The sequence below is a fragment of the Topomyia yanbarensis genome, chromosome 3 (genome assembly GCF_030247195.1).
Source record: "Topomyia yanbarensis strain Yona2022 chromosome 3, ASM3024719v1, whole genome shotgun sequence".
Taxonomy (NCBI): Eukaryota; Metazoa; Arthropoda; class Insecta; order Diptera; family Culicidae; genus Topomyia; species Topomyia yanbarensis.
Genome location: NC_080672.1, coordinates 277,299,485 through 277,312,830, shown reverse-complemented (window position 1 = coordinate 277,312,830; position 13,346 = coordinate 277,299,485). Strand labels below are relative to the sequence as shown.

The 13,346-nt window shown below is 41.2% G+C and overlaps 1 protein-coding gene across 1 annotated transcript; it reads right to left on the bottom strand.

Moving 5' to 3' along the window:
- Nucleotides 1–11,845: 11,845 nt before the first annotated feature.
- Nucleotides 11,846–12,811, bottom strand: LOC131687948 (chymotrypsin-1-like). Its single transcript, XM_058972049.1, has 3 exons — nucleotides 12,722–12,811; nucleotides 12,091–12,662; nucleotides 11,846–12,028 (listed from the first exon to the last, which is right to left on the bottom strand). The coding sequence occupies exons 1-3, from the start codon at nucleotides 12,768–12,770 to the stop codon at nucleotides 11,846–11,848; spliced, it is 804 nt and encodes a 267-aa protein (XP_058828032.1). The 5' UTR covers nucleotides 12,771–12,811.
- Between the last annotated feature and the right edge of the window lie 535 nt (nucleotides 12,812–13,346).

Sequence of the window (13,346 nt, the reverse complement as noted above, 5' to 3'; positions counted from 1 at the left end):
TAGTGCAAATGTATAGCCAATACAGTGCAATGGCTTAATGCTTATGGTTACTTGGGTGAAACGATATTAGAGGCAATTTTTTGATCTTCGTAAAATAAGAACCACCCTAACTATCGTTTAAATAAAAAGAAAGTGCTCACAAACTACGAAAAGTCTGCAGAAGACTTAATAAGGCTAAATTGTTTTAGTGAAAAGTTAGATTTTTTTGCTTAATTTGCATTCTGGATCACTGCGGCACACATTCGGTTGATTGAAGCAAAATACAATGCACTGCATTGTATTGTGCTTCAATCAACCGAAGGTGAGGTAAAATCTTCTCATGGTTTCCAAATTGGCATAGCTTCTGCTAGATGGAGTATTTGAAAAGATTTTGACAACATCGCGTCTGAAAGGGAAGATTGTCAAATAATAGCGGAACCTCTTCTTACACTCACATGTGATCCAACTATTTGATGGAAGGAAAGAAAATTTGTTTACCCGACTCTTTTCGAAATTAAGCTAAAACGCCTATACGTACTGTCAACGGTTTGCCATCCCTACCCAGAACACATGTGCATGCTTCCCGAACCCGATGATCTGCTATGGCTGTTACACATACGTGGTCGATGTCCCGGTCGACAACGCTGCTTTAACTGCTCTGGCGAACAACACGGTGAAGAAGAGTGTGGAAAAGCTGCGTACTGCCAATTGTAAAGGCGATCATCGTTCAACGAGCCGTAAATCTCCGGTATAGAAACACGAAGTGGACGTCATTTAAATAAAAGTCCGCGACAGTCCAACATTCCCGGAAGCACGAAAGCAAGCACAAAAGCCAAGTAAAGGCCACTGCGTAACAAAATGAGATCCTCAACAAAATGAGAAAGATTGAAAAGGCAATGCGGAAAAAGATGAGCGTTTTGAAGAGGTCAAACGTTAAGACAACAAAATCGAGCGAATGATGGCGTGCATCCAACAAATGAGACAGAAAATCACCAACCAAGAAAAACAGTAGCTTTGCAGAGGGCAGAAACCAAAGAATCAGACAGACAGGCTAATTACGAGATCCAGGAACAACTTACCATTCGAAACGAAGAAGACCGCAGAAGCAACACATCCCGTTCAGCAAACCCATCACAATATCAAGGCTGTGGTCGACTAAGAGGTTGATAACAGTCTATTATCTCTCTCCGGACAAAACTAGCCTAGAGACTTTGTGGCATCCGGCGGGTTGAAGTATCTCAATCAAGAATTGATCCACTGGGCTCCTGTTCCCATGTCGTAAGAGGCGACAGGAGTTCTCAAGTCAAGGTCTTCCTCCGTGCCGAGGACTGAATGGCTGGCAAGACTAAAATATGCCAATCGCACACGGAGTGTCTTACCCTTACTGTGTTACGCGAAATGATGGTCATGTCCCTAACACCCATTTCGAGGTACGCTATAGGCGATTGTAAGCCAACGTGTTTAGTATCTTTTATTGCACAACTAGTGCTGATGATGGAATGAGTAGTGCTGTAATCGAGTATGGTTAAAGTAGCACACATTAATCTTCAGCATAAACGTACAGCAACTATAAATCTATCCCGCCTTGTACAGGAAGGAAATGTTTCCATGGCTTTGGTTCAAGAACCGTATTTCCATAAAGGAAACTTATATGTTGGAATGCTACTTAACCCCGTCTTCGTAGCTTTCAACGAAAATGGCATGACAAATACACGTGAAATGCCTCATGCATGTATGTCTTATATCCAACCTCACAACTCGCGATATTTGTGCTGTTACGGTAAATATGACTGTTGACAACATAAACAAGAAATAGGTCTATTGTTCGGTATATTTGCCGCATAATGAACCATCACCTTCTGATGATTTCAAAAAAGCTGTATCATATTGTGGCAGAAATGGGTTTCCCCTCAGAATTGGCAGTTATGCAAATGCTAACCACAATAATATTGGGCAGCTCAGATATCAATTTGAGAGGCACTGAATTAATGGAATATTTAAGTAATACAAATCTGCACATTCTAAATGCAGGAAACCGTCCAACATTTGCACGAGCTGGCAGAGAAGAGGTATTGGATGTAACTCACTGCTCTGACGGTATTGAGCATGAGTTGGCAAACTGACTCGTACCAAACGAGCTCGAACCGTCGTTATCTGATCAAAAGTACATCGTCTTTGATCATTTAAACGTTTCGCTAGATTTCGTCACATATCGTAATTCCAACTGTAAGAACTGGAACCTCTACGAAGAGGGCTTGGCGACTAGGTTTCATAGGTATCTTCCGACGATTGAATCTCTAAATAACTTGGATGAGGTCGTGGGTAAAACAAGTTTAGTCATAGTAGCAGCATACCAAGGAGTTTGTCCGCTTCGAATTATGCGTTCTTCTAGGGGAACACCTTGGTGGAATACCGAACTTGTTCGACTCAAAAAGCTATCTAGAAGAGCTTGGAATCGCAGACGCAGGGACGGGTCGGAGGTATTTAAGTTGGCTCGCAAAGCATACAGAAGTGGTTGGAAAAGCCTCTGCACAAATGTCTCAAATCTCAACGAGACTAGTAGATTAAATAAGTTACTTTCGAAAGACTTTCATGTCAGTTCGATTGGAACTGCTAGTGGTGAATACTCGTCTGACGAAGATGTAGTACTCAACTATCTTTTTGACACACACTTTCCAGGCTTCACTGACGACAGCCCCTGAGTTCTTTTCAGGCAGTTCTGATTCTTGGACATTTGCTCGTAGAATTGTGACAACTGAATCGATTAAATGGACGATTGAAAGTTTTGCTCCATATATAAGTCTCTGGGAAAGGATGAAATCATTCCAGTTCTACTACAAAAAGCATTTGAACACTTCAAGCATATTTTAAAAAACCTGTTTTAATCCACCTAGCGGTGCAATTGTGCCTTTCTCAATCATGAACACGTGAATGTTTGCGTTGTTTATATTCATTAAAAGCTTTCAAATGAATATATTACATTTTATTATTATACATGACATGACAAATATACAAGAAAAAAATCACTATTCGAGTTCTAAAATTTTGTAAAAGAAAAAACAGTTACATTAATATTAAATTGAAAAAAGGTGCGAAATCGGCAGTCCCAAAAAGTCGATTTTCATAAAAAAAATTTTTTTCGAGATAACATAGAATCTCGACGTTTCATGCATTTTAAAGATGTTTGGCATCAAAAATACGAATTCGATTTCTGAAATTTCATGGGGTCCCCCCTTTGAAGAAAAATTGAGGCTTATATGGGAATTTCATATGTGACCGGACGGATTAGTCTATATTTCCGGCCCCATATAAGCGATCCGTACGAAATTTTATAAACATCTGTGGGGATACTATAGCTATCATTTGGGACAAAGTTTTGTGAAAATCGGCCCAACCATTTCCGGGAAACTGATGTGAGTACGTCAATTTTGAAAGATGGCCGCTTTTCCCGGGCACTTCCGGAACCGTCTACGGTGGTCAATGTAGTCAACGAAAGTTTGGTTGGCCGTCGGTGACCTAGAACAGCAAATTTAAGTTGAGTTTAAGAGAGACATTTTAGCAAAATATTTACCTTTTTTGCTTTCATCGGAGTATCGGTTTGAATTACAATTTGCTATGTGATCGCACGCCACAACCTGTAACTCCGGAACCGGAAGTCGGATCGGGATGAAATTAAATAGCCATTTACGAAGGCGCAACACCTTTCATTTGAGACTAAGTTTGGTTGAATCGGTCTAGCCATCTCCGAGAAACCGATGTGACTGTTATTCTGAATTTGGATACTTCCGCCGGGGCTTCCAGAACCGATGATGGTGGCCAATGTGGCCAAAAAGACTTTGAATGGATGTTAGTGACCTAATACTACAAATCGAAGCAGTTGTGGTCATATTTTGGAAAAAAATTCACCTTTAAAATCGACATTTTCTGCGTGATCGTGCTCACCACCCTGTAATTCCGGAACCGGAAGTCGGATCCATCAGAAATTGAATAGCAGCCTATGAGAACGTTGTATCTTTCATTTGAGACTAAGTTTGTCAAAATCGGTTCAGCCATCTCTGAGAAAAATGAGTGACATTTTTGGTCACATACACACACACAGACGCACATACACACACATACATACATACACACATACATACACACGCTCAGACATTTGCCGAACTCGACGAACTGAATCGAATGGTATATGTCACTCGGCCCTCCGGGCCTCCGTTAAAAAGTCGGTTTTCAGAGCAATTGCAATACCTTTCTATTGAGAAAGACAAAAATTTTACCTTTTTACATTCATCGCAGAATTCGTTAGAATCGAGATTTGCTGCGTGATCGTACGTATCACCCTGTAATTCAGGAACCAAAACTCGGATCCACACAAAATTCAACAGCAGCTGATGGACCTTCCATTTAAAATCAAGTTTGTCAAAATCGGTTCAGAAAATTCCGGGAAACCGATGTGGACAAATCAACAAATTTTGTTTTGTAACCATACTCTTCAACTCGTAATCCGGAACAAGATGTCGGTTTAAAATGAAATTCAATAGCAACCTATGAGAATAGTATACCTTTCATTTGAATCTTAGTTTGTAAAAATCGGTTCAGCCATCTCCGAGAAACCGATGTGGACATTTTGTTAACAAATCCGCACATACACACACATACATACATACATACATACATACAAACATGCATACATACACACATACATACACACATACATACACACAGATATTTTGCGATCTCGGCGAACTGAGTCGAATGTTATATGAAACTCGGCCCTCCGGTCCTCGGTTAGAATGTCGGTTTTTGGAGTAATTGCATAACCTTTCTATATGAGAAAGGCAAAAGAATAATATTTAATTAGCTTAATCAGCATGAGTTCAATGTTATCTTCATGTGATTATATTTTGAAATGTTGGTGGAATGGGTTTGAAAGTAGAGGGAATGGGGGTTAGTAGAGTGGGAGTGGGATATGCGTCAGAAATCCTTCATCTTATTTCGGTATACGGGGTGGATGAAGGAAATGCGGGCGTGAGGGTGGTCCAAGGGGAGGGGAGTGATGAAGGAGGGAGGTGTAAGGGCAAGGCGAGGGGGAGGGGCGGCGACGCAATACTCAACTGCATATTTTGCCTTCCATTTGAGACTTGGTTTGAGAAAATCGGTTCAGTCATCACCGAAGAACCGATGTGACTTTAATTGTAGAATATGCCCGGAATTCCGGACTTCCGGAATCGTCGATAGTGGACAATATATTCAAAGAGTGATCTAGATCTGCGATTAGAAGTAATTTGGTGACCATTTCAATAGTTTTTAGCCTCTGAGGTATTACGATTGTACCGATTTATATGGGAAATTCCAGTGTATTCTTACTAACACCCCTGTAAATCCGGAAGCAAGCGTCAGAACCGAATGAAATTCAGCAGCAGTCAATGGCATTACTGTATCTTTCATTTGAAATCAAGTTTGTAAAAATCGGTAGAGAATTCGTTGGGGAATGGGTGTGATATTAGCTTAGGAACTTGGCGGGTTCCCCGGGGGCGTCATGAACCGTCATAGGTGGCCAATGTGGTCAAAGCTGCTTTGATTGATCATTAGTGATCCAGACCCGCAAACTAGAGTAATGTTACATCAATTTTAATATGTTTTACATCATTTGAACATCATGGTGGTACCAGTTTATATGGGAATTTGCTGTATGACCGCACTCTTCAACCCGTAACTCCGGAAACGGAAGTCGGATCAACTAAAAATTCAATAGCAGCTTATGGGAGCGTTATACCTTTCAGATGAAACTAAGTTTGCGAAAATCGGTTCAGCCATCTCTGAGAAAATTGTGTGAGTTTAAATGACACACACAAACATACACACACACATACATACACACACACACATACATACACACACAGACATTTGCCGATCTCGACGAACTGAATCGAATGGTGTATGACACTCGGCCCTCCGGGCCTCGGTTAAAAAGTCGATTTTTACAGTGATTGCATAGCCTTTCTTTATATGAGAAAGGCAAAACGTTCCTACTTGTAGTTTTGCAACAGGATACATTCCATCAGCGTGGCAGGAAATAACTGTCAAATTCATTCCCAAAGGTGGCCGCTTCACGTATGAGGAGGCAAAGAGCTTTACATCGATCAGTCTGACCTCCTGCCTTCTCAAATCAGTGGAACGTTTAATCGACCACTACATTCGGGATGTTAGCTTGGGCGAGCACCCGCTGCATGCAATGCACTATGCATATCAGCGGTAGAAGTCTACTACCACCCTGTTACAAAATGTCATTGAAAAAGCTTTTTCACAAAAGCAATCAAGTTTAGGAGTTTTTCTCGATATTGAAAGTGCTTTTGTCAACGTGTCTTTCGAATCCATTTTGGAAGCAGCACGAGGTCATGGAGTACCTTCATATACCACGAATTGGATGCACGCAATGCTTAGCAACCGACATCTGTGCACATCGTTAAGCTAAGTAGAGATAAGGAAACTGAGTGTCTGCGGATGTCCTCAAGGTGGTGTGCTGTCACCACTTCTATGTATATTCAGTTAATGTTGATTGAATCTTTCGTGAAATTTTGTCTACTTTCTGAATCTGTTTGATAATAAGTTTTGATGTAGGCGTTAATTTGATAAAATTATAACATATTTGTCGAATGAAGAGTTGTCAAATCGTTGTAAGGTCTTGAAAGAATGTGTCAACTGCATCAAGATTGTTTTACTGTGGGGATAAAGTTCATCAAGGTGCTTTGAAGAGAGTCAAAAATATTGAATTCTGTGAAAATACGGTCCAAAATCTCAGAGAATTTTATTAAACCAGCACTGGTTTCTTTTTCTTGCTGGGATGAGGGAACACTTGGGGTTTTTGATGTTCCAGCAAGTGACGTGAACTCTTTTTCTGAACACAGATTTCTGAGAGTAGGAGCTGCTTGCTTCGGTTTTGCACAAAAACTTCCTCGAACTGTTATTTTTGGAGGACCTTGAAGAAACATATTCTGGCCTTTACAACGATGTTTAGGCGAAAAAATAGTCCTCCTTCTTCTGTTGCTTTTAACAAAAGTAGAAAATGTTTCCTCTTAGGGTTCATCAGAGTTGCATTCAGACTAGTTAGTATAGATGTTCGTAGAGACCGGTGGCGTAGCTATCTTTGGCATTCGTGCAAAAGATCGCTTAGAGCGTTCCTGCAAGGAACGCTTCAGTTTCTTCTCACCCTCTTTGTACGCGGGACATATCGGGAAATCATGTGGGTTTCTCCCACAGTAGAGACATTTTTCAACATCCCTTCCACAGGAATCATCCACATAATTCCTACTGAATTTTCCACAATGAACCGTATTGTTGCAATGTCTCAGTTGTTTGCAATTAGTACAGTTCATGACCGCGGTACAAAAAGGCGAACAACTACACGAGCCTGGTCAAAGAGGAGGTAGGTAGGTAGACCAGAACTGGCGAACGTCAGCCGATAAGACTCGGAGTTGACACACCGTCAGCTGCGACTGATGCTGAATACAATCGTGTGCATGCCAGTATTTGCATTAGCTGAAGTTTGGTGTCTCTAGAACAGCAGATCTGCACAATGAAAACTCGGATTGGAGACTACCCCAAAGATTTCCACCCGATTTGCTGGTCATTATTTGCCCGTTTCACACCATACGAAGCTTATCAGGGCGATTTTTCGATATTTCTGTTACGGCCGAGTTCTGCTAATCGAATAAAGATTAACGCGCATACACAAAAGAAGAAAGAATACCAAAACCTCGAAAAGGTAGAAAATGCTCAAGATAACCTTGAAAGCGTATTAGCTAGCTTTGCTTTACAGCGCTACACTGCACGGACTAAAAAAAAACGTCTACACGCTCTGAGATACACTGTGCGAATGAAATTTCAGTTCTCAGTTATTATTGATTTTATTAGTTCTATTATTTATTTTAACTTTATTTATCACTAGTGTTCAAAAGGGCCTAATGGCAAAGAGGGGGGCACATCTTTCTGACAAAAAAGTGTCGAATTTTGGAAACTTGTTTCTTAACACGATTCGTATTTGGAGATATACCAATAGTTAGACGAATCACATCATCCTTGAATGCAAGTGATTCTTTTTTCTCTACTAATCATCAGGGAGTCCATTTCGCTATTGATTTTGTTAACATAAACAATTCGTGGTGAATGTTTTTGTTTTCCAGATAGTCAAGCCCAATTTTATGCAATCGATCAGGATACGATGGGCGATATGAAGGGTTTCACAATAGCAGGTCTGTTAGCAATACAAACTCTTAAAGCATTTACAGAAAAACGAAATAGTATTTTAATATTAGCTTCAAATTTAAATGTTAATTTAATTTCAACCTATGATTAACATATAAGATATCAAAGCTTGTTTTCATTTTGTTGTGCTTTTTTGTTTATTTTTCCTCAGCAAAACATCATGCTTTAATATCAATAAGAAATTTCAACATCTCAATGAAAATTCAATTTACTTTCAATTCTAAAATAGAAATTCTATTTGATATCATGGGACAATTTTTCTGATCAACATCGTCCCAGCATTCATATTGGAGCTAGTATTTTCAGAATAACCGCAGAAAACGAAATCAGGGACCAACTGGTACAAGTCCAATTACAAGTGTTGATTCAACCACATTCAATAAAGGTCAGTCGGTTGAGAAGCGTCGTTTCTCACTCGTTGACCATAATTGATTAAAATCTAATATCTTAATGCAGCTTTTGAAGGGTTAGAGTAACTCGGTCAATCTCAGTTGAAATGCCTATAGGTTTCACACAAGGAATTCACTTAGCACAATTGATTTTTTGTTCATTCGTTAAAAATATAAGCCATTATGGGTGTTCAACTGAACTGTGCGACAAATCCGTCTTCAAGGAGGCTATACATATCACCGAGCAAATAAACAACCTAACAGTAGCCTCAAACAACGTGAAATGGCCAGAACCCGGGCCCGTTAACTGTACGGCCAGGTGCTGACGAAATTTAATGGATGTGTCTTGATCGACGATGAAATTTATGCGAAAACCCATTTCAATTAAATCCTGGCTCGAATTTTACAAGGCTGCTCACGATTTCTGTCAGATAAAAACAAAAGTTTAACAAAAGAACTGTTCCCGTGGCAAGAAAATCAGCATCAGCATTTTCATTATGGCCCAATTAAGTAATGGTCGAATCTAGCCGGCTGTCATAACAGCAAGGACTTGCTTCAAGGTTTGATAATAGGGTCCAGTTGTGTGTGTGTTTTTTTACTTCATGGTAAATCTCTTACACTGACCCAGCACACGTTCAATAGTTGTACCATACTACCGATTCATCCATTTTGTGCCAGAGTGAGGGACTCTGAACAGAAAAGATTACTCTGAACCCAACTACTCAAACCTCCACCAAGGAGGGGGGATGGTGGAGGCTCATGCACTTCACTGGATTCCAGGTCTAGCTGGTCGTGCTAGTTCGCTGGTCTCAACCGCCATATCAGTCCTGCACGGCCTGATATTATTCATGTGCTCTTCTCTGCTTTGACTAGTTGGATGCCATGCTCGATTCAGTGATTCCGGTTGAAGGGTGGCTTCCGGTTCACTGGCACCCCGACGACCCTATACTGGCGGTTTGTCGTGTTCGGTGGTAGAGTTAGCCTCGGCGGAGAGTTCCCCGACGAAAGAATGACTCTCGCAACCGTTGACGGACGCGTTATTCTCTTGTGTCCCGACGATCTATCGTCGACGATGCGTGCGCTCAGTCTAGTCCCCAGCGGTGGATTTAGTAGTCTACTTTCTCTTTCTTCAGCAGACTGGCTTGTCGAGTGACCCGAAACTGCGTACTGCTACATTGCTGGTCGTTGCTCCTCTCACCATCTTCGTTGCAACGCTGACATGATCTGAATAACTGTTCTATTCATCGCGTCCCATTTTTCGTTGCCCACGCACATTCTTTGGACAATATGGTTCGTCCTCATCGACAATGGTGCTCATTTCGTTTTGCTCTTGCTCGAATCGAAAACCACGTGCTCGGGCGTTTCTTCTGCATCACTGCACGCGATGCAGTACGGCGATTTCGCGTGACAGAACCTATCTCTTGAAACAGCCATGCCCAGACAAGAACTGTGTCATGTGGAAGTTCACTTCACCATGCGCTCTGTTCATCCACACCGACAGGCATGGACTTAGTCGATGTGTCCTTCAGACCGTTTACTGCATTATCCCACTGAAGTTGCCACTTGCTTAAGGTATCAACTCGGGCTTGTTTACAGACTCCTTGATCTCTATAACACTCACTATTAACATCGAATAGAAAGTTTACGGGAATTGGTCCAGCTATCACGTAGGCTGCCTCTGACGAGATAGTTCGATACGCGCTAGGCACCCTCTTTGGTATTCCTCTTTGTCTGCAGTGCCGTCACCCATGCATGTCCTGCCAATAGTCGCTTTTTACTGCTATTGACCGCATAATTGTTGGGCATGACCTGAGATAGTGCCGAGATCACTTTTACGGCCCTTCCGCATGCGTGGTCGATGTAGTTATTAAAGCTTAGCCTGTCGTCTATAATTACTACCAGTTGTCTATAATTACTCCCAGTGGCTTGCGGTTGCTTATCAACACCATCTCAGTTTTGTGGTGAGCTAACGTCAGCTTTTTCCTGCGCATCCAATCTTCCACAACATCTATCGCCTCCGTTGCGAGTACTTCTTCTAGTGATTCGCCGATCACTCGGAGCACCACGTCGTCCGCAAAACCAACAATCTTCACGCCCTGGGGAGGCTCAGCTTCAGCACTCCGTCATACATAGCATTCCAAAGAGTTGGACCGGTTCAACCCTGTGGAACGCCCGCTGTTTCGGTTACACTTCTTTTTCCGGCATCAGTTTCGTACATCAATTGCCGGTTCTGAAAGGAGCTTCTCAGAATCCTATAGAGGTACTCGGGAACTCTCAGTCTGTTCAGCGAATCACCGATTGTAGCCGAACTAGCACTGTTGAAGGCGTTTTCTACGTCCAGTGTAACCACTGTCTACTTATACTTCGTCATTCTACTGATGAGTGTGTTATTTAACTTCAGTTATCACCTGACAGATTTTTGGAGGCGGATGCCATTTTGATTCTCGTCAATTTTTAACTCTACGTTAGTAATATTCTGTGGAATCGCGATGCGAGCGAAACAGTACACAACGTCCTATAGATGGACAACAACGAGACGGGATTCCTGGATTTTCGTTATCGGTATTACCGGTACCACAACCCTAGTAGAACTGTACCTTGCTTGTTACTAGCAAAAATTAGATATTACGTTTGTTACTAAATTTAATTGTCTTTTACTTGGTTAAAAATGTGTTACAAAGAACAAAACAAACTGAACACCTTGTTGATCACTTCTAAAATATTATCATGTTGAAGTAGGAAAATGCAAATATCTTTTTACCAAAACAGTTTCTGGTCGAATAAGGGGGAACGGGCCACCCCCCGTGCCCCTCCCTGGAGCCGCCAGTGAGTGTATGGTTCTTGAAAATGTCTCCGCGATTCCAAGCAACTTGAAACTTCTGTCGCTGAAGCTATTTTAGCTAAGTTCAAATAATTTTCATCGTCCATAAGGATGCACCCTTCTAGTTCGATCACTTAACTTTATATACCAAGTATCTTTTCTCTTCCCGCCAATGAATAGCAAACATATAGAAAGCCTTCCTTGTTATCTGGCATTCTCCATTTGAGTAATGGATATACTACGAAACATTGATTTGTTTTAGATCACAATATCAAAGACATTTATTTTTCTTCTTTTTTGATATCAATCCAACCCTATTCTACAACATTAATATCATTAATAAAAAACTAAAATTAGTCAATCAAATATTAAACTATCAGACTATTAGTATTAACTAAGAACACTGCTGGAACGCATCGTTTACTGCAGGAATATCAGTGTTTTCATAAATAAAGTCCATGAAGTACGAAACCTTCGTTAAAATTCCCGGATAAGGTGCAATGGTACAGGGCTTTATACTCCATGATACAATCCCCACTTGGACACCATTGTGCAGCAGTGGACCACCAGAATCGCCCTGTTGTAAGGTAAAGAAAATTATTATATTTAAATAAGCACATCACACACTACACTACTCACATTGCATTGTCCCTTGCCACCACCTGGTTCGGCTGCACAGATTTGACTCGGATAGATGGTTCTATCATGAATAGCATTGCACTGGTCATTCGGTACTACATAGTAATCAACCATCTGTAGAATACTTGGAACAATTCCATCATTGTTGAGACCCCATCCAATCAATGTTACACCCAATTCTGATTCGTCTATTTCATAACAAGGCGCTGGCAGCGACACCGGTTGAACCGATTCTCCGAACTCTAGGGGAGTAGTTAGTTTTAGCAAAGCAATATCATTCACATAGCTATCAGATGCGTTGTATCCGGGATGTGCAATGGCCAATTCAATTCGGTACACCGATTCGTCAACAGGTCTAGAAATATTAGTTCGACCCACTTGCACCGATTGAAGACTAGGTGTAGTTAGAGCATTAACACAGTGCGCTGCTGTCAGAATCCAGAGATTAGATAGGATACTTCCACCACAGCTGTGACTCCCGGCTGAACTCCGGAGTGAGATCATGAATGGAAAATCTTCAATGGTTGTATCCGTGCCGTTGATGATTCGTCGCTCATCATTCGTAGGAGCGGCTGATGGAAAAAGGTAAGGATTAAAACCTTAAAACGATGAAATTTCAACGGACACTTACCGGTAATTATTTGCACTAAAATTGCCAACGTTACTAGTTTGTGCCACATTCTGACTTCTGCTAAAGTAATAGCTGCTGAGAATGGACCTTGCTGAGGGACTGTTGACCATGCTTGAGAGTGAATGGATTTTTATAATCGCCAAACGTTTGCATCTGCGCCAATCGTCACAAAGAACTCGGTCGAGTGGAATGCGCCAATTCGTCTGGGTTTGTGACAGAATTTGTAGGTCAGTTACACGAGATAACCTGATAAGCCGAATCGATTCATTTGTTTGCATTCGACAACGAGGCGCGTGTGTTCAGCTCAGAAAAAAACCCATTCTGCGTCATGCAATTTCGGTGATAGATTTTTAGGATACTTACCTATGAAGCTGCGACGCCGGTTCGGAGTACAACCCAATTTGTGACTTATGCCAATCCGTAGGCTAATGACCAACATGAAATGTGTTGGGGACGAGTCTTTGGCATAAACTGTTCCCTATAATAACGAGTATACTTTTTCAAAAGTTGATCTTCTAAATAGGCAGTTCAGGCTATATAAAACAAAAAAATTAGTCTACCATCTGAATGTAGAGTACCTATTTGTTTTCATAATTATTCTCAACCGTTATATATATATATATAT

Coding starts and splice junctions, on each gene's coding strand:
- LOC131687948 (XM_058972049.1), bottom strand. CDS start 12,770: ATGTGGCACAAACTAGTAACGTTGGCAATTTTAGTGCAAATAATTACC. Junction 12,663..12,721: donor TTTAGTGCAAATAATTACCG/GTAAGTGTCCGT, acceptor TTTTTCCATCAG/CCGCTCCTACGAATGATGAG. Junction 12,029..12,090: donor GTGGCAAGGGACAATGCAAT/GTGAGTAGTGTA, acceptor ACCTTACAACAG/GGCGATTCTGGTGGTCCACT.